This window comes from Pimephales promelas, chromosome 22 (assembly GCF_988280905.1).
Source record: "Pimephales promelas chromosome 22, fPimPro1.hap1.1, whole genome shotgun sequence".
NCBI lineage: Eukaryota > Metazoa > Chordata > Actinopteri > Cypriniformes > Leuciscidae > Pimephales > Pimephales promelas.
Genome location: NC_142790.1, coordinates 28422809 through 28448895, shown reverse-complemented (window position 1 = coordinate 28448895; position 26087 = coordinate 28422809). Strand labels below are relative to the sequence as shown.

The 26087-nt window shown below is 37.4% G+C and overlaps 1 protein-coding gene across 1 annotated transcript; it reads left to right on the top strand.

Annotated features, from left to right (window-relative positions):
• The first annotated feature begins 1397 nt into the window (after nt 1-1397).
• mybpc2b (myosin binding protein Cb) lies at nt 1398-22304 on the top strand. Its single transcript, XM_089125667.1, has 28 exons — nt 1398-1502; nt 2413-2427; nt 3872-3931; nt 4003-4151; nt 5999-6116; nt 6211-6259; nt 6842-6901; nt 6971-7137; nt 7222-7354; nt 8121-8245; nt 9071-9176; nt 9347-9516; nt 9637-9802; nt 9893-9999; nt 10089-10118; nt 11138-11280; nt 11749-11908; nt 12167-12271; nt 13756-13944; nt 14027-14161; nt 15004-15171; nt 15257-15345; nt 15917-16112; nt 17017-17156; nt 17375-17534; nt 18924-19060; nt 20113-20299; nt 21749-22304. Exons 1-28 carry the CDS (start codon nt 1445-1447, stop codon nt 21772-21774), a joined length of 3348 nt encoding a protein of 1115 aa, XP_088981793.1. The 5' UTR covers nt 1398-1444; the 3' UTR covers nt 21775-22304.
• The last annotated feature ends 3783 nt before the right edge of the window (nt 22305-26087 follow it).

The window sequence follows — 26087 nt, the reverse complement described above, 5'->3', positions numbered from 1 at the left end:
GTAAAATGTATTTGCCATTTGACACCGGTGTGGTCGCTCGTTGGATTCCTGGCCTGACACGAGAGAGGTTAGGTGTTATCATGGCCTTTTCATTAGAGCCATGGCAACATCTTGCTCCCCCGAGAATGAGGCGGACGTTAGGCATGCTGCTATTTCAGACCACATGATCGCTGACAGTTTTCATCATCCCAGTGGAAACTTCTTGAAGTTGCATCAACGCCTTAATTGCCAAACCAATAAATTAGCACTCGAACCGATATGGGTGTGTCAAACGCAGATGCTGATTATAGGCAATATATTTATAGGAATTTTCGGCACATTTCTTGTTTAAAGAAGTTCAAAAAGTCTCTCGAAAATTCAGTCTTTTTAACCCTATAAAAGTTTTTTACTTACGAAACTTGGTAAAGGTTTTGGCACTTGACGTGAACACACACACAATAACCCAATATGGACATGATTTGAAAAATATAGTCATACTTCTCAAAAAAGTTTAGATTAATGGCGTTGATTTTCCTAGTAAAACATGTTTTGCAAAATAAGTGTTTCATATAAAATTTCAAATAGTTTATTTTTCATAAAAATAAACTTAAACTTCTAAAACTTTCACTTTTTATATTTGTTTCACTTCAGTCGGCCAAGAACTTCTTTCAAAATAGATCAAACTGAAGTCTGTCCTCCAAAGCATTCAAGATTTATCACAGTTTTAAGTTGGACATTTCATTTTTATGTCTATGCTCAAAGTAGTTTGGATCATAACTATTCCATAAATACAATTAGTAACATAAAATATTCTATTTTTTTTTTTTACAAATAATTATCAAATTAAAATATAGAATCATTTCAAAAAAATAAAAAAACAGTCATTTTTGACCGCCACATGAAGAGCATTAGAGTGTTAAACAAACTGCATGTGCATTTAAACCAGAGCCTAGGAATCAAACCCATGTTTATACAGCAAAGCGCATCACGTTCAATCACATTTACAGCTCCAACTCTATAACAAGTGCATTTTTGTTATAGTGCAAAGCATATCAGTCAAAGATCAATGATCTTCAGTCAGACACATTAAAAGTGCATGTAATAATATACAGAAGGTGGTCGGTTTATTCCACCTATATTCTTGTGGTGTCGTATTTTTAGGATTGTAGAGCTTCCATGTGGCCGACTGCCTAAAACATATCATCTTACTACTCAGAGGTCTGGAATATATGTATCATCAGGGCAGATGATGTCAGATAGGCGCCGATCATCAGTCATGATTCACTAAAGCACTAAACTTGAAAAAAAAGTTTACATACTTGCCTTCTTTGTAATGATTTGTAACATTTACTTGCAATTTCTGAGTTAAAATGGTTTCAAAATAAATCCTACATTACTTTTTTTTTTCAATGTTGTACTGTTGTAATTCACTGTTCTAATTGTAAATAGTTGGCTGTAATCATATATGTATAATTTTAACTCTAGTGTTTTCTTTTTTCTTCCCACAGAGGGAAACCCAGAGGGTAAGTGACACAACATTTAACTATTTAAAATATTTATAATGTTATGCACACACTTGACTGAATGTGTTTCTCACAAATATGGAAACACATATTAGCAGGACCTAATGTATAGGTTAATAATTAAGAATTATCCATTAAAAATCATATCAGTCAACCATTAATCTAAATATTGGGGCACTCATTTGTGCATCTGAGTGAGAACGAGTGTGAACAGAGCGTGCATTTCTATATATGCCAGAAAATATGATATGACGAAAATAGTTTAAATATTTATATTGAACCCGATTTCCAGATCAATACATCAAATGTCACTTTGTTACAAAATGTTTCAATGTTTTTGTGACCCTATTAACATTCATGAGTTCGTCACGAGGTCACATAGTCGAAGGTCGCAAAATTCTGTTGTGGAGAAACAAGATTATAAGCAAAAACGTTAATTTTGACTTGATAAAAGAACGTCTCAGCTTTTAAGTTACGTAATGCTATTATGAAATTGAAAGAATAAATGGCGCTTTGACGCAAATCTGGCTGAACAAATCACTATAATCGCCTCTTCAGTTCAAACCGGCAGCGTGGCACGCGAGTGAACCAATCATCCTTAATACTATTTATTTTAGCACAAAATAAATATGAATGAACATCAGAAGGTATGTTGAAATATGAAGTACTTGTCTCATTTAATCACACAATCACTGTTTCAATAAATCAGCTTGCAAATAACACGTCACATGACGTCACGTTACATTTACCTCAGGAAAGTCCATAGCTCGTTAGCTAGAAATGAGAACTTTACAGAATTATAGCATATTGGTATCCTAAATATATAGTTGAAAGTATTACCTATATTATACATGAATTCTATTTTTACATAATCACGTCTAATGTCACGTTTTCTCTTTTCTTTCGACAGAGGTAAACCCTGAGGGTAAGTGACATCATTATCTTGCATTGTTTCCAAATGGCAAAAGTATTTAATCATGTAAAAATATACAGCTGTGCACACAGTAGATTTCTTTAGTTTAATGTTGTTCTTTCATCTGCAGAAGCTTCAGGAGATTATGGTAATAAATCCGAATGGTGCCCTAGCAACTTCCTTATATTGTCCTTATAAATAAACCACTTACTACTAATAATAACGAGTCACTTATAACGTATTTTCAAGTTCTAAACCAGTGTGCATGACATACTCTATATAATTTGCAACAATTCCATTTATATTTACATCGAGGTGTGTGTAAATATAATTCCCTAATATGGAAATACATTTTTTATTAAAAATGAATGACTGCTAAAAAAAAGCAAGATGAGGAAAGAATGGTTGACTCTTACCTTGTGCATGAAGTTCATCCAGAATTAATTTATTTCAGTGATAGTATCATTAAAGGGATACTCCACTTTTTTTGGAAATAGGCTCGTTTTACAACTCCCTCAGAGTTTTTTTTTTAAATTTAGAAACCAAGCAAATAAACAAATCAATAACAATGTCAAATCTTATTACAAACTTACAGTGCTCATCCTAGATTTAAAAAAAAAAATAATAAATAAATAATCTTAAAAGAACAAAAGTACATGGGGCATGTTATGGCAAAAATGACAATTATTCAAAGAAAATAAATTAAAAGGGCAATTATTCAATAGGATTGTATACAAAAGAAGCAAGTTTCTCAGCATTCTTGTTATTAACCAATAACAAAGAGTTCTAAAAAAGATTCAGCTCATTTCTCCAATGAGTAATGTTAGGAATTAACTTTACAAAAATTACATTTATGAATGAAATGTTTACTTAAAAGAATTATGTTGTTAATGCCAAAATCACTGTGATCATTACGAAAAATACCGAATTTTATATCATTAATAGTTAGATTCATCAACTGATTGGAGACAAACAATTGTTGAAGGTCCAGCCAAAACCTTTTTACAATTTCACACAAATAGTTTTTGTTTTCCTACATCCATTTTAAGTCTTTGTTTTAATAGTAGGAAAAAGTAGACGTCAATGGGACCAGAAACTGCCAGGTTACTGATATTCTTCTAAATATCAGAAAATTGATATCAGAAAAGATGCGAAAACAGTAAAACCCAACTGTTTAACTCTGGGGGAGTTGTAAAATGAGCCTATTTCCAAAAAACAAACAAAAAAACAGTGGAGTATCTCTTTAATGTAATCCGTTATTCATTTTAGACAACCCATTGTATTATTGTTTTATGCTTGAAATGAATAAATGTTTTAAATATTTGCAAGGAATATTTAAAATGGGAACAGAGCGTGCTTCTTGACAGCATTTACAGGATCCCTATCAGCGAATATCCGAGTCAGTGTGCATGTGTGTGTGTGTCTGTATTTGTATTTACTCATTCAATACTTGCAGAACGAACCGAGCTGACAGGACTTTTTGTGGAGAAGCCAGAAAGTGTGGTGGCCATCGCAGGTATAAACACACATTATTAAAGCACCATAACTAAACAACCATTAATATTGACATTGATGTTTTGTACACAGGTAAAGATGTATCGTTTGTGGTGAAGGTGGACTCCACCAACCTCACACGTAAACCCACCATGAAGTGGTTAAAGGGGAAGTGGATGGACCTCGGCAGCAAAGCGGGAAAACACATCCAGATTAAAGAGACCTATGACAGAAACACTAAGGTTAGAGGGCATGTAAAAATGATGTAAAACATATGCGCCATGACAGGATTTCTAAATTCAGTTGCAAATGCCAGTTGCATAAACATAGCCGCTGTGTCAAGCCGACAGTCGGATAACATCTAGCAGTCGGTGAGCATCTTTGGGCTAGTTTTTGTTATAGGAAACCCTCTTAGCCCGGCCAATTGAGCAATTGAGGCCCATCAAGATTGGCTGTTCAGCTTAGTAAAGCAGCACATGAGAAGAAAAACGAAAGTGACAAAGCAAGCAAACGACTGGGCTAACAAAGAATGCTTTTCCTATTGTACATCTTCATCTTTTCAGAGCATTCCAGACCCACCAACAGGGGGGTCAAACCGGACTGTTGTCCCGGGCCCAGGGTAGGGTAGGGGCAGAACTAATTTGGATATTAGCTCATAATAGTGGCGCAGCACGCTCATTTTTACAGACGCCCAAGTTTATTGTTGCATAGCAACGACAGACGCCACGTGAGAGCAAGCGCTTCTGTGGAACGGAGAAAGCGGAGCGAACTGCCCTCTCCATGCAAGATATATTGTTACACCCCTACTACACATTGACTGGCTTTTTTGTCTTTACACATAGGCGTCATTTACATGTCCCCACCACTTTTTGCCAGGGTCGATTTTTGTCTTCACCACTTTTGAAATATCTCGCGGCACAGATGTACCAATACAAATAAAACATTTCCAGTTAACAGCATTCGTTTCATTTTCATTCGTTTCATTGCGGATTAGAACCTCGAAACTCCCGAGTCCCGACACGCTAGGCAAACATTCTACCTCTGGACCATCACTGTACATATGCAATAAAGGGCGTATATACTCTATATCGGGTGTCCCCAACTAAATTGGCAAGAGGTCCACTAACCCGATGAGCCCAGTAAACGAGGGTGCGGACGTGCAAAAACACCCGGTAAAATAAGTAAAAAAAATCTTTGACAATAAAATCTTTATCTTTAAATGTATTCAACTGATTTTGTTGAAATTCATTCAAGTATTATTTCATTTTAGTGCAATTATTCAAATGTTAAACCTTTCAACATCAATAACAGCAACAGGAAGTATAATTTTTATTGGCGGATAATTTTCATTGAAAGTTTTTTTTTTTTTTTTTTTTTTTACTTTTTTGATGTTTCCACTTTTAACAACAGCAACAGACTCCGAACAAATAAGACACACAGGCCTCGTAGAGCTCGATGACGGCAAAAATGAACGCGTGCACTTCAGTCCACTCATCTCGAAAGATGCGGTTTTCAGAGTCCACTTTTCTCATTTTTGACAAAGCCATAATAATCAATTCACGAATATCATAGTAATGTGTGTACAAGCCAAAGTTTGATCTCTCCAGATCTGTTGCAAAGGACCTGACACAGACATAGCTGCCCGCGCGCACACCTGTTCAAAAATTACTTTCGGTAAAAATTCATTTTATTTTTTTTCTAAAACTTTTTAACAAAAATGTTTAGAGGTCCGTATAAAAAGGTATTGGTGTCCGGACCTGGACCCCGGTCCGCCAGTTGGGGACCCCTTGCGGACCCCCTATATACTCACTATACTCGGACATTGTGCTCATTTTTATTTATGTACATCGGGAAGCTACAGGACTTCGTCTTTCAAAACATGACCTAAAAGTTTCTCGAAAAAGAGAATGAATGCGTCATTGTTCACAGCACTTTTGAAAATGCCCTTCCGAGTACGTCTCTGTCCCCAGCACGTTTCAAACCATGTCTTTACACCAAGTTGATCAAATAAAACGACTTTGTGACATGTGACTATTGAACATCATCCTTAAACATGGCACATTTCATTCACTCGCTCGTTCTCTCCCAGATCTACACGTACGAGATGAAGATCATCAAGGTGGTCCCGGGAGACGCGGGCGGATACAGGTGTGAAGTGTCTGCCAAAGACAAATGTGACAGCTGCACCTTTGAGATCACTGTGGAGGGTTCGTACAAACAAAAATAACACTTACACACTTTATCTCTTAGTATGAATCTGTAAATGACTGTTCTATATTTATCATTCTTCCTTTTCTGCAGCCGCTGAACAAGAGGAGCAAGCCGATATTCTGTCTGCCTTCAAAAGAGCGTGAGTCTGAGTTGACTCAAGTGACAGAATATATTTCTCACAATTTATGACTGAACAGTTACAGGACTGAATTCAATAAGTGAATCAACACATATCAGTCAATTGTTAATCTAAATCTAATTTAAATCTAAATATTTGTAAGTATATGATAACATTGACTGCGAGGAAAACAAATAAACGCACACAAATATACACACACACATACAGATGAAAGTCGAAAAATTTGAATATCGTGCAAAAGGTGAAACTAATACTTTATATAGATTTATTACATGCAAAGTAAGATATTTCAAGCCTTTATTTGTTATAATTTTGATGATTATGGCTTAACGTTTCACAATATACTAATTTTGAATTTTGGGGTTTTCATAAACTGTAAAAATTATAAAAAAAAAAAAGGCTTGAAATATCTCACTTTGCATGTAATGAGTCTATAGAATATATTAGTTTCACCTTTTAAGTTGAATTACTGAAATATATGAACTTTTATTTCATCTGTAAAGATGAACATGTATATATAAATATAACTTATAAATTGCATGCAATGTTTGTTTTGTGAATTCAACACGTGCTGTTGTACAGTGATGCTGGGGAGGACGAGGGAAATCTGGACTTCAGCGCTCTTCTCAAAGCTGCTAAAAAGTAAGTGTTCATTGTGTCCTTTAAAACCACACTCCATTATCTCGAACCGCTAACTTTTATTGATCACAGGAAAAAGAAGCCGGAGCCAGAGTTGGAGGTCGACGTTTGGGAGATTCTGAAGAGCGCTCATCCCAGCGAGTATGAGAAGATCGCATTTCAGTACGGCATCACTGACCTGCGGGGAATGTTGAAACGACTGAAGAAGATGAAGGTTGTGGAGCCCAAAGTCAGCGAGGGTACGAGAAAGAGAGATAAATGAAAAATCCAGTCTCAGTGCTTCTGTGTGTGATTGTGTGATCGTGTGTGGGATGTCTCCGCAGCGTTCCTGAGACGACTGGAGTCGGCGTACTCTGTCAATAAAGGAAAGAAGATCGTCCTGTCTGTGGAGGTGGTTGACCCTAATGTTGAGGTCAAATGGCTAAAGAACGGCCAAGAGATCAAACCTTCTGCCAAGTGAGAATGCAGAAAATACATAGACATGCATTCAATTTCAAAGACGCATTAAAGGAGTAGTTCACTTTTAAAAAAACTTTTGCTGAAAATTTACTCACCCCCATGTCATCCAAGATGTCCACGTCTTTCTTTCTTCAGTCGAAAAGAAATTAAGGTTTTTGATGAAAACATTCCAGGATTTTCTCCATATAATGGACTTCAATGGGGTCCAAACGGTTTTATAAGCTCAAATGCTCGCCTTGCTCTGTTCTGTGATACGCGTTCGTGAATCTCCTGTTCGAACTCGTTCATAAAAATGATCGAATCTTTTTTCGAGTCATTTCGCTTGTTTGAATGAATCCTGAAATGTTTTCATCAAAAACCTTAATTTCTTTTCGACTGAAGAAAGAATGACATGGACATCTTGGATGACATGGGGGTGAGTAAATTATTATTTTTTTTATAAGTGAACTACTCCTTTAATGGCCAAAAATTTTAACCAAAAACATTGCTATGATTATTGAAGATCATCCAGTGTTTAATATTTTGGACTTTAAAAGTGAAGTATGTCATTCATGCACCAAACTAAATGGCAAAAATGACAATATTTTGTCAAAATAAAGTGCCGAAGTTACGACGTCAACAAAGTGACATCATCATTTCGGCACTCTATATACAGGCCATGAGAAGCCTGTAGATCCAATCTTATCTAATGGCTTCTGTCATGTTTAATGTTGTAAGGAGATGTCTCATATTTCTGTGATTTAACCGACTCTTTGTGTGTTAGATACATCATGGAGGCCAATGGAAACATTCGAACCCTCACGATTAACAAGTGCAGTCTGGCAGATGATGCAGCATATGAATGTGTGAGCGGGACTGATAAATGCTTCACTGAAGTCTTTGTTAAAGGTGTGTGTAAAATCAATTACTATCTATATATATATATATATATATATATATATATATATATATATAAATCTTTTTTTTTTTGCATGAACTTGCTTTTGACATATTCCCACCTCCAAATATTGACATTTTTATTAAAACATTTTAATATAAAAAAGCCATTACTTTTTTAGTTTTTAGTTAAAGGGTTAGTTCACCCAAAAATGAAAATTCTGTCAGTATTTACTCACCCTCATGTTGTTCCAAACCTCTATGTGTTTATTTGTTCTGCTGAACACAAAGGAAGATATTTGGAAGAATGTTTTAAATCAAACAGATCTCATTCCCCATTGACTACCTTTTGAGTGAAAGAATATTCATTTTTGGGTGAACTAACCCTTTAACATAATTACTACATGCATCAACCCTATTACCATAATAGTTTTCCCTTTTTACAAGTAATTAACTATTCCATAAATCAAACTAAATCAAAAAACATAATGGTAAAATAATCTTTTAGAGAAGTCACGTAAAAGTGTCTTATTTTCGATCTGTTCATCTTAGATTTTGTCAGTAGGGGGCGACCTTAAGAAAACAGCACTATTACAATGGATCAGTGTGAAGTGGAATTTAATCAGCATAAAATTCTCCTTCTAAGAAGCACATTGCAGTTTCATGAACTATTAAATAGTAAAACTGTCCAACCCTGTTATACTCCCTGTTATAACTTGCATTCAAATGTATTATTTTATTTTGAGATGTACAATGCAATTTAATCACACATTCTTTATCTGGTGCAATGTTTAAAATATTAAAAAAAAATCTCCACACCAAATCTGTGCATTGCAGAGCCACCGATCACCATCACTAAACTGCTGGATGACTATCACGTCGTGGTCGGAGAAAGAGTGGAGTTTGAGATAGAAGTGTCTGAGGAGGGGGCACACGTCATTTGGTAAAAACACACAAACTACAAACATACAATAGTTTGCAACTTTTTTTTAAGCCTATTAAATGTAAAAAAATGAAATGCAATCTGGAAGACATTGCATCACTGCATAGCACAAGCTGATTGGCCTCTGCTGAGATTGCTTGTTCAACATTTAAATGTATGTGCACTTGTAGGATGTTTGAAGATGTGGAGCTGTCTCGAGATGATAAAAATAGCAAGTATCGATTTAAAAAGGATGGGAAACGCCACTGTCTTATTATTCAAGAGGCGACACTAGAGGACAATGGGATGTTCTTCGTTTACACCAATGGAGGCCATTCGAAGGGAGAGCTCATCGTTGAGGGTAACATCGGGTCTCTCCTTACAACCATCCTTTTATTTACAGTGGTTCAATTGGTGGTTTTGAGGGCCGAAGTTTTAAACTCTTTCTTTTTTGTCTTGTCTTTGTCAAACTGAACCCCAGAGAAGGAACTGGAGGTGCTGCAAAGTATCGCAGATCTCACGGTCAAATCGGCAGAGCAAGCCATGTTCAAGTGTGAGGTGTCTGACGAGAAGGTCACGGGGAAATGGTTTAAGGATGGCGTGGAAGTTCTGCCCAGTGACCGGATCAAGATTTCCCACATCGGCAGGTCGGCGTTCAGATGCGTGCACATCTGTTCCCTTCGCTTGTGGATGTAATTATGCATGCTTTAAATGTGTGTGTAATAATCATTTCCCAGGATTCATCGTTTAACCATCGATGATGTCAAGCCAGAGGATGCTGGAGATTACACGTTTGTCCCAGACGGTTATGCGCTCTCAATCTCCGCTAAACTTAACTTCCTGGGTGAGAAGGAAACTCTATATGAGCAAAACTGGCTCTGATTTATTGATGTGTTGTGACCGTACATAATCAGATTATTCTTTTTCTTTCAGAAATCAAGATCGACTATGTTCCCAGACAAGGTAGGAGTGTTATTTTAGTTTTATTATAGTTTTATTCATATTTTGAATTGGCTTTTATGTGAGATTTTGTTTTTATTTCCAGTTAATATTTTTAAGAATTAACTAGAATAATTGTAATAATTAAAAACAAAGTATTTACTTAAACTTATTTCAGTTTATTGCCAAGGCAACATTACTAATTTTCATTTAGTTTTAAATGTTTTAACTAGGGCTGTGCAAAAATTAATTGCATTAATCGCATCCAAAATAAAAGTCTGTGTTTACATAATATATTTGTGTGTGCTGTATATAATTATTTTGTGTATATAAATACCTATGCATGCATGTATATATTTAAGAATTATTTGCGCTTAAATTCTGTATGTGTATATATATATATAAATACATAATCTATATTATATAAATATAAATATTTAATATATATTAATAACACATTTTCTTAAATATATACATGCATGTGTGTGTATTTATATATACAAAATAATTATATACAGCACACACAAATATATTATGGAAACACAGACTTTTATTTTGGATGCGATTAATCGCAATAAATTTTTGCACAGCCATAGTTTTAACTATTATTTATTTATATTTTATTTCAATTAACAGAAATGTTTTTAAATGTTTTAAACTTTACAATAGTTGCATTATCTACATACAGTACATTTGTTACAATATTAGTTCATCTTTGTTAACTGTAGTGTTCATTGTAGGTTCTTGGTCCATTTAATTAATATATAGTTTTTGAATTCAATAATGTATTAGTAAATGTTAAAATTAAGATGAATACATGTTTTAGGAGTATTTTTGTTAGTTTATGTGAACTAATGTTAACAAATGGATTGTGAAGTGTTACTGTTTTAGTTTTAGTTATACCCAGGGTTACAACTAACTAAAACTATTATCTATTAAACCTTTTGCCAGACTTTTAACTTCTCTTATCTACATAGCATCAGAGCTTTTGTTCTCTTGCCGTACCTGCTTGCGTCCGCTTACTTTGTCTTGCTCTTTTTAAGATCCCCCTAAGATCCATTTGGATGTGGCCGGTAATATGGTTTCTCAAAACACCATCATTGTTGTTGCTGGTAACAAACTGCGTCTGGACGTGGAGATCACGGGAGATCCGGCTCCCACCGTCTGCTGGATGAAGGGAGATAAGGTACACATACACTCACCGATTACTACGTGATTAAATCATTCATAAATACAGCTGTTGGCAACCTTATGGATAATCGCTGAAAGGTTTGTTGGATCTGTGCACTAGCACGGATAAAAATCTCACACTTTTATAGTATTGCACCTCTGTATGCTAGTTTGAGGGACTTTATTTAAATGAAATGCATCATGAAATCATGAAAGTTTCACGATAACGAGATTCATTGTCACCAATTCGACTACAATATCAATGGATGTAGCCTTCTGTAATATTTTATATTTTTGCTTTGATTCCAATAAACCTATATTGCGATTGTACTATATTTTGCATCAACAAATTACTTATTTTAAATTGTAATAATATTTCACATTATTACTGTTTTTACTGATCAAATACATGCGGTGAGCATAAGAGACAATGCAATAACTGTTCTAAATAAATGAATAAAACCGCTGTCCCTGTATGTTACAGCCACTGACAGAAGCAGAGGGACGTGTACGTGTGGAAAACAGGAAAGATCTCAGCTGTTTCGTCATTGAAGGAGCCGAGCGAGAAGATGAAGGGAACTACACCATCACTGTCACCAACCCGGCAGGCGAGGACAAAGCCAACCTCTTCATCAAAATCGTAGGTGTGTTTCCAGCACTGCCTCTCTCCCCCTGCAGATGGCACTGTGGTTCTGACCAGGACTGAAGCAAGTTGAACATCTACTAGCTACAAACACTACTCGACCTAATGATTGAAACACTGTTAGTGTGAATGCACCTTCAGGGTCTTCAGTGCACATTTACATTTATGCATATGGCAATCTAAAGCATCAGTTCATGCATTCCCTGTGAGTCAAACCCATGCCATTGTAGATGTTTCTAAATTCTCTCCACTTTTGCAGATGTTCCTGATCCTCCTGAAAACGTGAAGTGTACTGGAGTAGGAGAAGACTGTGCCACTATTATCTGGGAGCCTCCAAAGTTTGATGGAGGAGCACCTTTAAAGGGTAACACACACATGAAATGATCCATATTAGTTGCTGGTAATTCAACCCCACAGGTAATTATTTACGGGAGTGACGACCCAAACTCGCAGCTAGGCCGGTCTACTTTTTGTTGGGCGATGTATTGTCCCAGAAATAGTTGCGATAACCGATATTATTGTCAATAATTCTTTAGGAATTTCTCCCATCTAGAGGTAAAAAAGGTATTTTGCATTCAAACGAATTGTGCTCTCCGCCGCCTCGCTTTTTCAAATGTGCGTTGCGTCTACGGTAGCCATTATGTACCAAAAAGCTATAACAGAATGTCTACTAATAGCACTTCGTCAAGTGTTTCTTCGGGTGAACAGGTTTGTTATTTTACACTAGGGCTGTTGGAACGAATTCCGAAATTCGAATATAATTCGAATATTTAAAAAAATCAAATTTGAATGCTTAAATTACTATTCGAATATTGCTTTTATATATATTTAAAAATAAATATATACTTCCGAAGTGACCAGGTGTAAACAGCCCCTAAATGTTTATTGTAGTAATGTTAGATGTCCCTCTAGTGGGCCGAACGTGTAACAACAACCACAGGCTATAGTGGCATTAATGATCCATAAGAATGTGTAATGTCGTAAATATTAATAATAGAATAAATTTGAGCATTTAATATTCTAATATTATTCGAATATTACATAAAATAAGGAATGGAATTCGAATAGTATTATAGAGGAAGATTGACAGCCCTATTTTACACAAACAGCAAATTGACACAACAAACAAATAGGGTTGCCAACTGTCCCGAATTAGCCGAGACGTCCCGTATTCTGGCCCTAATTTATTTGTACCGTACGGCACCTCCCTTGTCCCGATTAAATAGACTGCTAACCTGATCTAAGCACTGACTGATAACAGACACACGTTGATTATTGCTTATTGTTCAAGTCCAACATCAGACACGCAAGAAAACATCTTCCCAGGGGATTAATATGCTGCCCAAGAAACAGTTCTGATTATTTATGTTTGGCTTTTTTTTAAAGTCAGGATTCTTTGATGAATAGAAGGATCAAAGTAGATTAATCCGAAATAAAAAAAGGCTTTTGTAACATTATACATGTCTTAACTCTCACTTTTGATTACCTAGTTTAATGTGTCCTTGCTATATAAAAGTAGGCTATTACTTTCTTTAACTTAAATTAAATGTATATTGTTACAAAAGCTTTCTATTTCAGATAAATGCTATTATTTTTAACTATAAAAAGGAGAAAGCTATCTCGATATTAACTCGTGTTTTTTGTGATCTATTTTTTTTTTACTTTTCTGACGACGAAGATTTGCAATGCAGATTTTAAACTTGCCGTCTCTCGCCGTTGAACGTTCACGCTACCGTCGCTGTGTGAACGAGACGTTTCAACTGACCGTGTGAACGTAGCCTCTTTGGCTCACTTGGAAGAAGTCACTGCGTCATGTCCACGGTAATCTGTTCTGCTTCTGTTTTCTAGGCTATCTGATGGAGAGGAAGAAGAAGGGATCGTCTAGATGGACGAAGCTTAACTTTGACGTGTATGAGAGCACAACATATGAGGCCAAGCGCATGATTGAAGGCGTTCTGTACGAGATTAGAGTTTATGCGGTCAATGGAATCGGAATCTCGGGTCCCAGTCTCAACTCCAAACCGTTCATGCCAATCGGTGAGATGGTTTTGCTATCAAATCTGTGCTGTAATTTTTACGTCTCTTGTTTTAACTCTTGGTTTTCCTTTTTCTCTCCCAGCCCCCACCAGTGAGCCCACAAAGCTGACCGTCGATGATGTCACGGACACTACGTGCTCGCTGAAGTGGCTGGCTCCGGAGAAGATCGGAGCTGGAGGGCTTGACGGATACCTCATAGAATACTGCAAGGAAGGAGGTGAATCATCTTCACGTCACATCATTCCAGACCTAAACTAACACTACACAAAGCTAGCGGAAACGTGCAGTTGCTCTAGTGATGGCAATTTCAAAACACTTCTTCATGAGGCTTTTACAAATCGTCTGTTCCGAATCAATGGATCCGAGCGTGTATCAAACTGCCAGAGTGATGTGATTTCAGTAAACGAGGCTTCATTACGTCACAACTGTTTCAAAACACTTGGGCGATGATCTCCGTCAACCCATGAATCATGAGAACCAATCAACAAGTGTCTGTGGGTTTTACCTGATCTCTGATCAGTTTTATACATTTGTAGACTATTTAATTAGACATTAAGTAAAATTAAAATGAATAATGGTAGTTAATGGCCTGTTTAGAGCCATTCATTGAAACTAACAATGTGGAAAGTCTCACGACCTTCGTTGTTGAATAAAAAGTTCGTGATAAGCAAGTTTTAATAGTGTGCGGGATCTTCTCTTTGGCACATTTTGAACTGAAACACTAACATACACTGAACTCTTTTTTTAGTGATAATGTGAACAAATCATTTCGTTTATAAATTATTAAATCATTAATCTATTCTAATCTCATGATAAGGACAGAGTTGCTCAATTTTATTTTGCATGTGAAATCATTGCAAATATATGTTGAAAATTCAATATATCACCCATTTTACTTATTTTAACAAATAAAAATAATTTTTTCAAGTGTTTAGTTATTTTAAGTTGCCATTTTTTAAAAAAAGTAATATGTATGTTTAAATGTATTTGTAATTACATTAAATGCAACATTTTGCATTTAATTATTAATCTTTGCATGTATATTTCTCTCCGTGTCAGAAACGGAGTGGCATCCTGCTAACTCCGGCCTCGTTGAGCGTCAGAGTTTCGTGGTGAGAAACCTTCCCACGGGAGAGAAGGTGAATTTCCGTGTGGTTGCAGTAAATATTGCAGGCCAAAGCCCTCCAGCTGTGCTCGGGCAACCAGTCACTGTCAGAGAGATTATGGGTAAGCACAAAGTAAGATTCATTAAACATGAGGTGTGTCTCTAGCAAACTTGTTCCTTCACACTGATATTCTCCTCTCGCTTCAGAGCATCCTAAGATCCGTCTTCCTCGTCAACTCAGAACCAAATACATCAGGAGAGTCGGAGAGAAAATCAACCTCGTCATCCCCTTCCAGGTGTGTATGTTAAACCGGAGGTTTTATCCAGCTGATGTGGGCGTTTTCATGGCTTGCCTCAACATTAGCGTTTGAATAGCACGCGCTCTCAGTGGGCGTGGTCACATTATGCTATCATTAGGTGAAAGGAAAAAGGCAGATTGCATCAACTGAGAATAGTTGTTTTTTATATAAATTACTTCATTTAAAAGAAGAGAATTTCAGCTTCATAAAGAGAAATATTTCGTGTCTCTGTGACTAGTATTTACTGAGTTACAGTTCATTTTATTGACGCGTTTCAGAATGAACTTCACTGACAGAAAAGGCAAAATGTTTATTTGACAAAAAGCAGAACACTTTGTTTTTATTGTGAGTATGCACAAAAAAATAGACACTTAACAGGATCTAATGATGTATAACACTTATATGAAAGCTCAAAATCAGCAGAGTAATTTGAGCCTCTTTTGCACTTATAAGACAAAATTGAGCTTGTCGCGTTGCCACAATAGCCGACCTCAAAGGGTTAAATGCAAATGAACCACATCCAAATTCAGATGGCTTTACAAATGAACAAGTATACGTGTGTTTGTAGGGCAAACCTCGTCCTATTGCTACATGGCTGAAGGACGGGCAGCCAGTGGATGAGAAGAAAGTAGGTGTCAGGAGCTCAAACGTCGACTCCATCCTTTTCATTCGCTCCGCTGAGAGAGAGCACTCTGGGAAATACACACTTAACTTGAAAATTGAAAACATGGAGGACTCAGCCACCATAGACATCCGGATTGTAGGTAAGACAAAAAAGACGTGTAGCTACTGTTTTATCCAACATGCTTTACTTGCGTACGAATATCATTAAAACCAGTGGTCGACCAATGAGGATTTTCCAGTGGTCAATAAGGATAGAGATTTAATAATATATAGAGATTTATATATTTATATTTTATTACATTTTATAGATTTTTAATTATAAAAACAAATTTAATAAAGTTATAATAAAGTTATTTTTAACACCATATTTACAAATTCAGTACAATTTAAAATAACATTTAAACTTTACTCCCTGAGATTAAGTTAATATTTCAATAATTTAATAACAGATTTGCATGTTCACAGATCTCTGATTTCAGTCACATGACATGCAGGTAATCAAATAAATATATTTAATTTTTTTTACTGTTATTTATTTTGACATCATTAATATATTTTAATTGGTCATTTTTATAATTTAACGATCATTTAATTATTAAATAATAATTATTAATTGTTGTAGTATGTATGCAAGTAGAAAGAATTTTAAAGTTATGAATTTGTTCTTTAAATTTGACATTTTATCATTTAAATACTATTAATGTAATTATTTATGCAAATATAAATAATTTTAAAATTTTATATATATATATATATATATATATTTTTTTTTTTATTTAATTTTTTTTTTTAGATTTTTATTTAAAACTTTGAATTGGAAAAAATTATGCGAATACAAGAATTTTTTATAATTTAAATAAATAAATCATAAAATGTAAAAAAAAAATTACAATGTATTTATTTATTTATTTATTAGCTTTCATCAAATCCCAAACGCTCTCCAGTTCCCTCACGAACATTGTGTTAAACTTACAGCCCTGAAGTCTTTTCACTCACACACTGATCACTGATTTACTCCCGCTGACACACCAACTCTTCTCCCAGATAAACCCGGCCCTCCGACTCAAGTGCATGTGACCGATGTCTGGGGCTTCAATGCAGCACTGGAGTGGAAACCCCCCAAAGATGACGGCAACTGTGAGATCACTGGGTACACGATCCAGAAAGCAGACAAGAAAACCAAGGTGAGGGATTTGATTCCACCTAAACACTCATTAAAGCTGTTCAACATTCTGTCATCGTTTACGTCCAAACCTGTGTGACTTTATTTGGGTCAAATCATGGGCTACTGTTATGGAGATACATGAGGGTGAATAAATGATGTCAGAACTTTTTTTGGGGGTGAACGCCTCGCTTTATCATCCCAGCGTTTATCATGTGTTCTCCTCTCCTCACCCTGTAGGAGTGGTTTACGGTGTACGACCACAATCGCCGCACTAACTGCACCGTCTCTGACCTCGTCATCGGGAACGAGTACTTGTTCCGCGTCTACAGCGAGAACCTCTGCGGCCTCAGTGAAGATCCCTGTCTGAGCAAGAACACCGCTGTCATCGCCAAGACGGGTCAGTGTGCGGGACGGAGGAAATGTCAGGAGCATTTCACAATAAAAATCAAGTTTAGCTGCAGAAACTATTTAAATCTGTTCAACAATATCAGAATTAAAGGGTTAGTTCACCCAAAAATGAAAATTCTGTCAGTATTTACTCACCCTCATGTTGTTCCAACCCCGTAAGACCTTCGTTCATCTTCGGAACACAAATTAAGATATTTAAGATATTAAGATCGCTCCTGCATACAGTCCATAGGCTTCTTGAGGGACTGGCTCTTGCTGTCCTCGAAAAGTCATAAAAGACATTGTTAAAATAGTCCAAGTGACTACAGGGGCTCAATCTTAAGTTTATCAAACGACGAGAACACTTTTGTGCGCAAAAAAACAACAAAAATAACGACTTTATTTCAACTATTCGTTCTGCGCGAGTCAGGTTACTAGTTTAATAGCGTAAGCTTCTGTTATTGCACTGTTATTGTACGCATCACACACACATGACCAGCGTCGGCCAATAGTGAGCCTACGTGTGACGTAGCTTTACGCAATCACACTACGTTAACTGACTTACAGGCTCATGGAGAAGGAAGTGAATAGTTGAAATAAAGTCGTTATTTTTGTTGTTTTTTTTGCGCACAAAAGTGTTCTCGTCGTTTGATAAACTTAAGATTGAGCCCCTGTAGTCACTTGAACTATTTTAACGATGTCTTTAATTACTTTTCGGGGACAGCAAGAGCCAGTACCCCAAGAAGCCTACAGACTGTATGCAGGAGCGATCTTAATATCTTAAATATCTTAATTTGTGTTGCGAAGATGAACGAAGGTCTTACGGGGTTGAAACAACATGAGGGTGAGTAAATACTGACAGAATTTTCATTTTTGGGTGAACTAACCCTTTAAAGGGATGCTCCACCGTTTTTTTTTTTTTTTTTTTCATATTAAACTATGTTATTCCCTTAACTAAGAGGAGTTGATACACGCCTCTCTCGTCTCAGTGCGCACTTTTGAACTAGCCCAGTTCATTCAATATTGGCCAAGCAGAGAAGCGACTAAACATCTCCACGTTTTCCTTATTTAAATACAGTTACTCGAGCAGTGTAACTCGACCTAGGACGGTGACACAAAATAAAACGTGGCACTTTTCTAAGCGTGTAAAATGGATAGCTATATTGTATGGTGGAATACCACAGCAAGTGCTTGGAAGACTGGGGTTGCAAATTAGCCTTTTGACTAGAAACCTTTTATGCAACACATCTACACATATTGTCATGGTTTTGACTGTGATAAGTATGTATGTAATAATGTGCGCTGCATTGTCCCGGACCAAATGAATAATATTTATGGATGTATGGATTGTCAATGTTTGTAGATTTTGATGTCAGTGTTCTCTATGTCACACTACCAGATTTGGAGTTCAAACCCCCTCCTTACAAGGAAAAGGATATGACCTCGCCTCCCAAGTTCACCGCACCCCTCGTCGATAGATCTGTGACTTTAGGCTACAGCACCGCCATCAGCTGCTCCGTCAGGGGCTTTCCTAAGGTAAGACACAATGCTCATCATCATACTGTACTCTAGTTAACATGTGGGCAGGATCCTTGTCTTCAGCGGCTCATATTATTGGGTAGCTTTGATTGAAACCAAGCTCTCAAAATGACTCAGATTGTCTCGTATGATGTCATCCTGTGACAATTCTGACGTCATCCTGTGACCGAGTCAATTCGCTCGTTTCATTCGTTGAATGAACCAAACGCATCGGAAAAAGATTTGTTCGTTTTGATGAACGAGTTCGAACAGGAGAGTCACGAACGTGCATCACAGAACAGAGCAAGGCGAGCATTTGTGCTTATAAAACTTAAAATTATTATTTATTTATTTTTAATGAGTGATCAGACGATGAATAAGAGTCCTATCAAGCGAAACGGTGTCGTTTAAAGCCCTTTGAACAGTTTGCACTGAAACTCTCATTTGGACCTTGAACCGTTTGGACCCCATTGAAGTCCATTATATGGAGAAAATCCTGGAATGTTTTCATAAAAATCCTTAATTTCTTTTCGACTGAAGAAAGAATAACATGGACATCTTGGATGACATGGGGGTGAGTAAATTATCAATTATAGTCAACTACTCCTTTAAACTTGCGTCGGGCGCAGGAGTCATTTATCGCGCCGGTAAATTAGCAACAGCGCCCAAGACCCGCCCACAAAGTTACTTGCTCTTGGCGCTTGATACTTGCGTTTCAGATCGTTAAAATAGGGCCCAAAGTGCAATAAAATAAACACTTACTAGTGTAATTTGGATGTTTTGTTTCCACTAGTCTGAAACGGCAACATTATGAAAAGCCAAATAGCCCAAAATCTAAAAATTGACCAATGGTTTTGCCTTAACATACACTCACCATCATTCACATCGCTTACAATCCACTGCAGGAAAAACTAAAACATCAACAACAACAAAAATCACTGTTTTTTTATCACAAGATCAGTGTGATGATATCACAAGATCATCTATGATGTCATGAGATGTATTAAGTTAATAAATAAACAAAAATTAAACTATATATTACAGCTTGACCTCTTTGTGTTTCTGTCCAGCCAAAGATTATCTGGATGAAGAACAAGATGATAATAGGTGACAATCCAAAGTTCCTGATGCAGAACAACCAGGGCGTCCTGACACTCAACATCCGCAAACCCTGCGCCTTCGACAGCGGCAAATACTCCTGCAAGGCTGTGAACGATCTCGGAGAAGATGAGGTGGAGTGCAAATTGGAAATCCGAGGTAATATAACATTGTCGTCGTAGCATAAACTATTACACATACTAAATAATGCCTTAATACAAATATAAAAGGTTTATGGATGCAGAAAATATTATTAGCTCAGTGTAAAACACATATTAGTCCATGAAAACTCCCCACCATGATAGAACAAGAGCTGATTGTTTTAAAGCAGTGCTTCAGTGTTTCACTAGAGGGCGCGTGCAGAACGACTTCCTTAATTAAACTGCTGTGTCATGTTTACTGGCATTCCTGTGTCACCAGTTTAACATTATCACTGGGAAAGCATGTCATCATACGACATTCAGATGGAAAGTTACGTGACACAGACAGAGAATATGAACAAACAATGAAGTTATGCAACCCGGTGTCTCTAGGGCTAGTTTTCAAGTCATTGCCTGAGGAGAATGAATACATTTAAGGTGGTTTAATGTATTTATGTGTCGTACTGACTTGCACACAGAATTCAAACAAGCTTTCCATGCAGGAACCCAACTAGATGCTTTATGGATTTCCTCCCACGCAACATGTTACAGAAAGATAATTAAAGCGGGAAAGTCGTACTTAATTTCACGTGTCTCTTTTTAGTAATGCCACTGGCTGGCGTAATGTGGAACATTTACATTTTGTATGCCGAACACAAACAAGATATTATCCACATTTCCTGCTCATTCCACCCACTTATCATCACAATTTACAGATATTCATAGGCCACGAACTAATCATATATCCCTTAATCTGTTTATAGTATGAATCGTTTACCCAGATTAAAAAAGGGCCATTAATGGCATTGATTGTATTAATTAGAAGGCATTAATTTTCCTGTTTTGATGGTCAAGACAACATGTATTAAAATGTTATGATGTGAAAATTAGAATTTTGTCACTTAGTATTAATTGGATTTATTTTTTTATTTTATTTATTTTTTTGACAGATATCGTTGAGGTCGAGGTCATATTTATTCTCCGAAATAAAAGGAAAATCTATTTCAAAATATATAATATTAATAATAATTATATTATTTTCATGACCGTTAAATTAAATGTATATGTATAAAAAATATACTGTGAATTACTATCTTGAGGCCACGCTATACTATACTATCTACTATCGAGATAGTTATAATTAATATTTTTTGATAAAGTGGGACCATAAAATTCTCATTACTGTAATGCAAAAAAAAAAAAAAAAACTCATTACATTCTTATTCTCATTACACTTTAAAATCATCCCATTCAGACACATTTTTCTTAAAACTAGCATAAATGAAATGCAGTACAACAGATACTACCATGGTATATACTTTTGATACACTCAATTTACATAATATATCATTATTGATTCATGAGTAATGAGAGTGATATTTCTTCCACATAATTGGTTGAGAGGTTTTGGGTGATGGCATACATCATATCTCTTCTCACAAACCCTCTCTCTCTCTCCATCTCTCAGCCACGCCGACAGAGAAGAAGGAGTAGGATGAACGGAAGCAGCAGAGATGAAATGGATGGGAAGTGACATTGAGTATGATCAGCCCTAAACTTATGTTTTACAGTCATTTGTGTTTGCCAGGCTCATGAAATGACTAACGGCGGCTCACGTGGTGTTAAACTCTCGCTCTGGTTTTGTAGCTTTTGAAGGCTTTGAATAAACGCTCGGTTGACTGCATTAAGCCCCAGTGAGAAGTATTTTTATCAAAACTATAGCAACCGGTGACGTTGAACAATTATGCATGTTCAAAAACAATGGCTTTAATGGGGACTGAAAACAACATATAGTCGGCATATATCCTCTTCAGAACTGATTTTAGTGTTAAAACAGGTTACCTTGGTTTTGCTGATCTACGTTATTATTGATAGCAGTTACATACCTTAATGAAAACTGAAATTGCATCAAATGGAATTGTGCTTTCATTTTGCTACAATATCTGGACTCAGAACTGCACTGTATATGTAACTTGTATCTGCATTTGTTGTTTCAGGACAGAAAATAAACTATTTTATGGCAACTGCGGCATGACTGATTTCACAACACAACTGCACAGTAAGATAAAACACACACCTGTCCTAAACACGGAAAATATGCGCATATTTTCAAAGCCCACTAACCTACAATATTATAGATCTGTTCATCCGTTTATAATATAAATGGTTTACCCAAATGAAAAAAGGCCACTAATGGTGCCGAGTATATAAATGAAAAAACATTAATTGATTTGTTTTGATGGTCAATGAAACATGTAGTAATATTAAAGTCCAGGTCATAATATTTATATATATATAAAATATATATATATATTTACATATATATTTATATATATATATATATATAAAATTAAGAAAATATAAAATATATATAAAATGATAAGTGTGTGTGTACATATATATATAGAGAGAGAGAGCGATAATTACAATAAAATTAAACGAAAGGCTGTTTTGTAATTATCTCTCTATATATAATTACAAAATCTAAAAATATAATGTATATAAAATTTATTATAACCGTTTTAAGGTTTTTTTGTGTGTGTGTGTGTGTGTGTGTATATATATATATATATGTATATGTGTGTGTATATATACAGTATATATATATATATATACTGTATATACACATACACACACAGAGAGAGAGTTTAATGTTTTTGTCTAATATATATATATATATATATATATAACAAAAATGTATATGTATCAATTACTATATATATAGAGAGAGAGAATTACAAAAATATAAAAAATTATGTATGTAAAATTTATTACAACAAATACACATACATATGACAAAAACATTCAAAACTATATATTTTTATGTATATTTTATATATTTTTTAAATGAATGTATATGTATCAGTTACAATATATATATAAATATAAACCGGTTTTAATGTTTTTCAAATGATATATATATATATACACAAGTAATCCTAGTACAAATAAAACATTGTCATTTCAGTTTGATTTGGCCAATTTACTGTATTAATTTGCATAAATCATTGCATGCAGTTGTGCTCAGCCACTTGGTGCTGCTGAGGCAATGCTGTAAGACCCGTCACCATAGTTTCTGGAGGTTTCCATGGCAACTGAGCCACTATACATCAGCCGATATGGAGGGAGAACAGCGGAGGGGAGCAGAGAGGTGAGCTTTGGAAAGCAAAGGGGAGGAGAAAGCCAATGAGGGGAGAGTCAGACAGCAGGGGAAAGGAGGGAAAAAAACACTGGCATGTCTTCAGAGACAATAAATACATGCATGTTAGAAAGAGAGAGAGAGCAGGCTATTTTCAGCCCGTGGTTGTCATGGAAACAGAGGCCTCGCTACTGATGCAGACGCTCTGTGCTCACAGATGCTCGGCACTTGAATCTGATTAACAACAACTGGCGATAACTATTCGATATAGATCAAATATAACCAGCCAACATTTACACTATGACCCTAACTAGTACAGAGATGACTGCAAACGTTATAGCGCACTACACACACATCTCCGATTGCATGAAGCATCCCAGAGATGCATTCTGCCCTGATGTAGACACACTCAACAGCATCTGTCTTTGGGAAATAAGAGCGCACAGTCAGTCATTGCAGATGAGTGCAAATACTATATGCTGATGCTCCATCACATGATCACCAGCACCCCCTCACTCCTCTCTGAAGGACAGAGGGTTTCCCACATTTCACAGTTGCTATGGAAACGCTGCAACGAGAGCGGGGAGTGTGTGCAGGAAGTGTGTGTCGTATAGGTGAGGCCACAGGAAGACAGCGACGTGTGCACATCCACTTCTCACGAATATTCAGGAGCTTTACATCACTGCTCGAAAGTTTGTAATAATCATGATTTATGAAAGAAGTTTCTTCTGCTCTCCAACGCTGCATTTATTTGATCAAGTAGAAGTGTGGAACATTTGTACAATGTAAATCAACTGTTTTCTATGTGAATATTTAGTAAAGTGTGATTTATTCCTGTGATTTTCAGCATCATTACTCCAGTCTTCAGTGTCACATGATCCTTCACAAATCACTCGATTATGATGATTTGCTGCTCAAGAAACATTTCTGAATATTGTCAGTGTTAATATTTACTGGAAACTGTTATAGATAAAAAACTGTTATAGATTTGAATGAAGAATTGATGAAAGAATTGAATGTGTATTCCTTTAAACTGATCAAAGTAACACTATCACAGTCTTCGTCTGCATCATTCTGTCTTTGTCATCTTTACTACACTTCCCAGCATCCTCTTGTCTCCACACCTGAACTCACTCCCTCAACCATCCACCTGTTCATCGTTTTCATCATCTGTGTCACCTGTCTTCACCTTGTTATGTTTGATTCATGCTTGTATTTAGTTTGCTTCTGTTGTGTTGTTGGTCGTTGTTAATGTTACTATGTTTTTGTGTCTACCCGTTGCCTGCCTGAACCTGTTTGTTGTTTATTTTTGAGTGAATCTTTGAAGTGGAGCCTTTTTGTATCAGTCTTTCTTTATCTACACCACACCCGTGACCGAACGACCGACCAAAAGGAAAAAAAGGACGACCAGATGGAGGCTTTCATATTTGACCAAAATGGGGCTTCGCTGGAGGAATTCGTTGAGGTGTATCTACATCTGCACCAGGACATATATTGGGAGGAAGAGTTCTTAAAGCAGCGGTTCTGGAATGGACTGGATGATCCCTTAGCCCAGATATTGCTGCTCGAAGACCTAAATCTTCCGTTTTTTTTTAGAGTTTTTGGACAGGGCTCTTTGGGTCTGTGGTTCCTCCCTCATTGTAACACCAACCCAGCCAGGGACCGTCCCGCCAGAGTCTCGTCCCGCCGAGACCGCGCCGCCAGAGTCTCGTCCCGCCGAGACAGCCCCGCCTGAGTCTCGCCCCCCGAGACAGCCCCGCCAGAGTCTCGCCTGCCAGAGTCTCATCCCCCCAAGACAGCCCCGCCTGAGTCTCGCCCCCCGAGACAGCCCCGCCTGAGTCTCGCCCCCCGAGACAGCCCCGCCAGAGTCTCGCCTGCCAGAGTCTCATCCCCCCAAGACAGCCCCGCCTGAGTCTCGCCCCCCGAGACAGCCCCGCCTGAGTCTCGCCCCCCGAGACAGCCCCGCCAGAGTCTCGCCTGCCAGAGTCTCATCCCGCCAGAGTCTCGTCCCGCCGAGACCGCCCCGCCAGAGTCTCGTCCTGCCGAGACCGCCCCGCCAGAGTCTCATCCCGCCGAGACAGCCATGCCAGAGTCTCATCCCGCCGAGACAACCCCGCCAGAGTCTCGTCCCGTCGAGACCGCCCCGCCAGAGTCTTGCCCCCCGAGACAGCCCCGCCAGAGTCTCGCCCGCCAGAGTCTCGTCCCGCCGAGACCGCCCCGCCAGAGTCTCGTCCCGCCGAGACAGCCCCGCCAGAGTCTCGTCTCGCCCCGCCAGAGTCTCGCCTGCCAGAGTCTCGTCCCGCTGAGACCGCCCTGCCAGAGTCTCATCCCGCCTAGACAGCCATGCCAGAGTCTCATCCCGCCGAGACAGCCCCGCCAGTCTCGTCCTGCAGAGACAGCCCCGCCAGAGACTGTTTGTACCCCGTCTGCCCCTAATCTGGGGATTCACCCCTAATATTTTTTTGGGGGGGCCCAATGGCCCAGCCATGGCCGCCGGAGGGGTCTTCACCGCCATGGCCGCCTGAGGGGTCTTCACCATCTTGGCCACGCCCACGTCCTGCTACGCCTTGGTCATGTCCTCAGACTGCTCCGCCCACCCCCACACCCCATTGATGTTCTACGGCGTGAGGTTGCGCCTTTGTAAAGGGGGGCGTTTTGTCACAGTCTT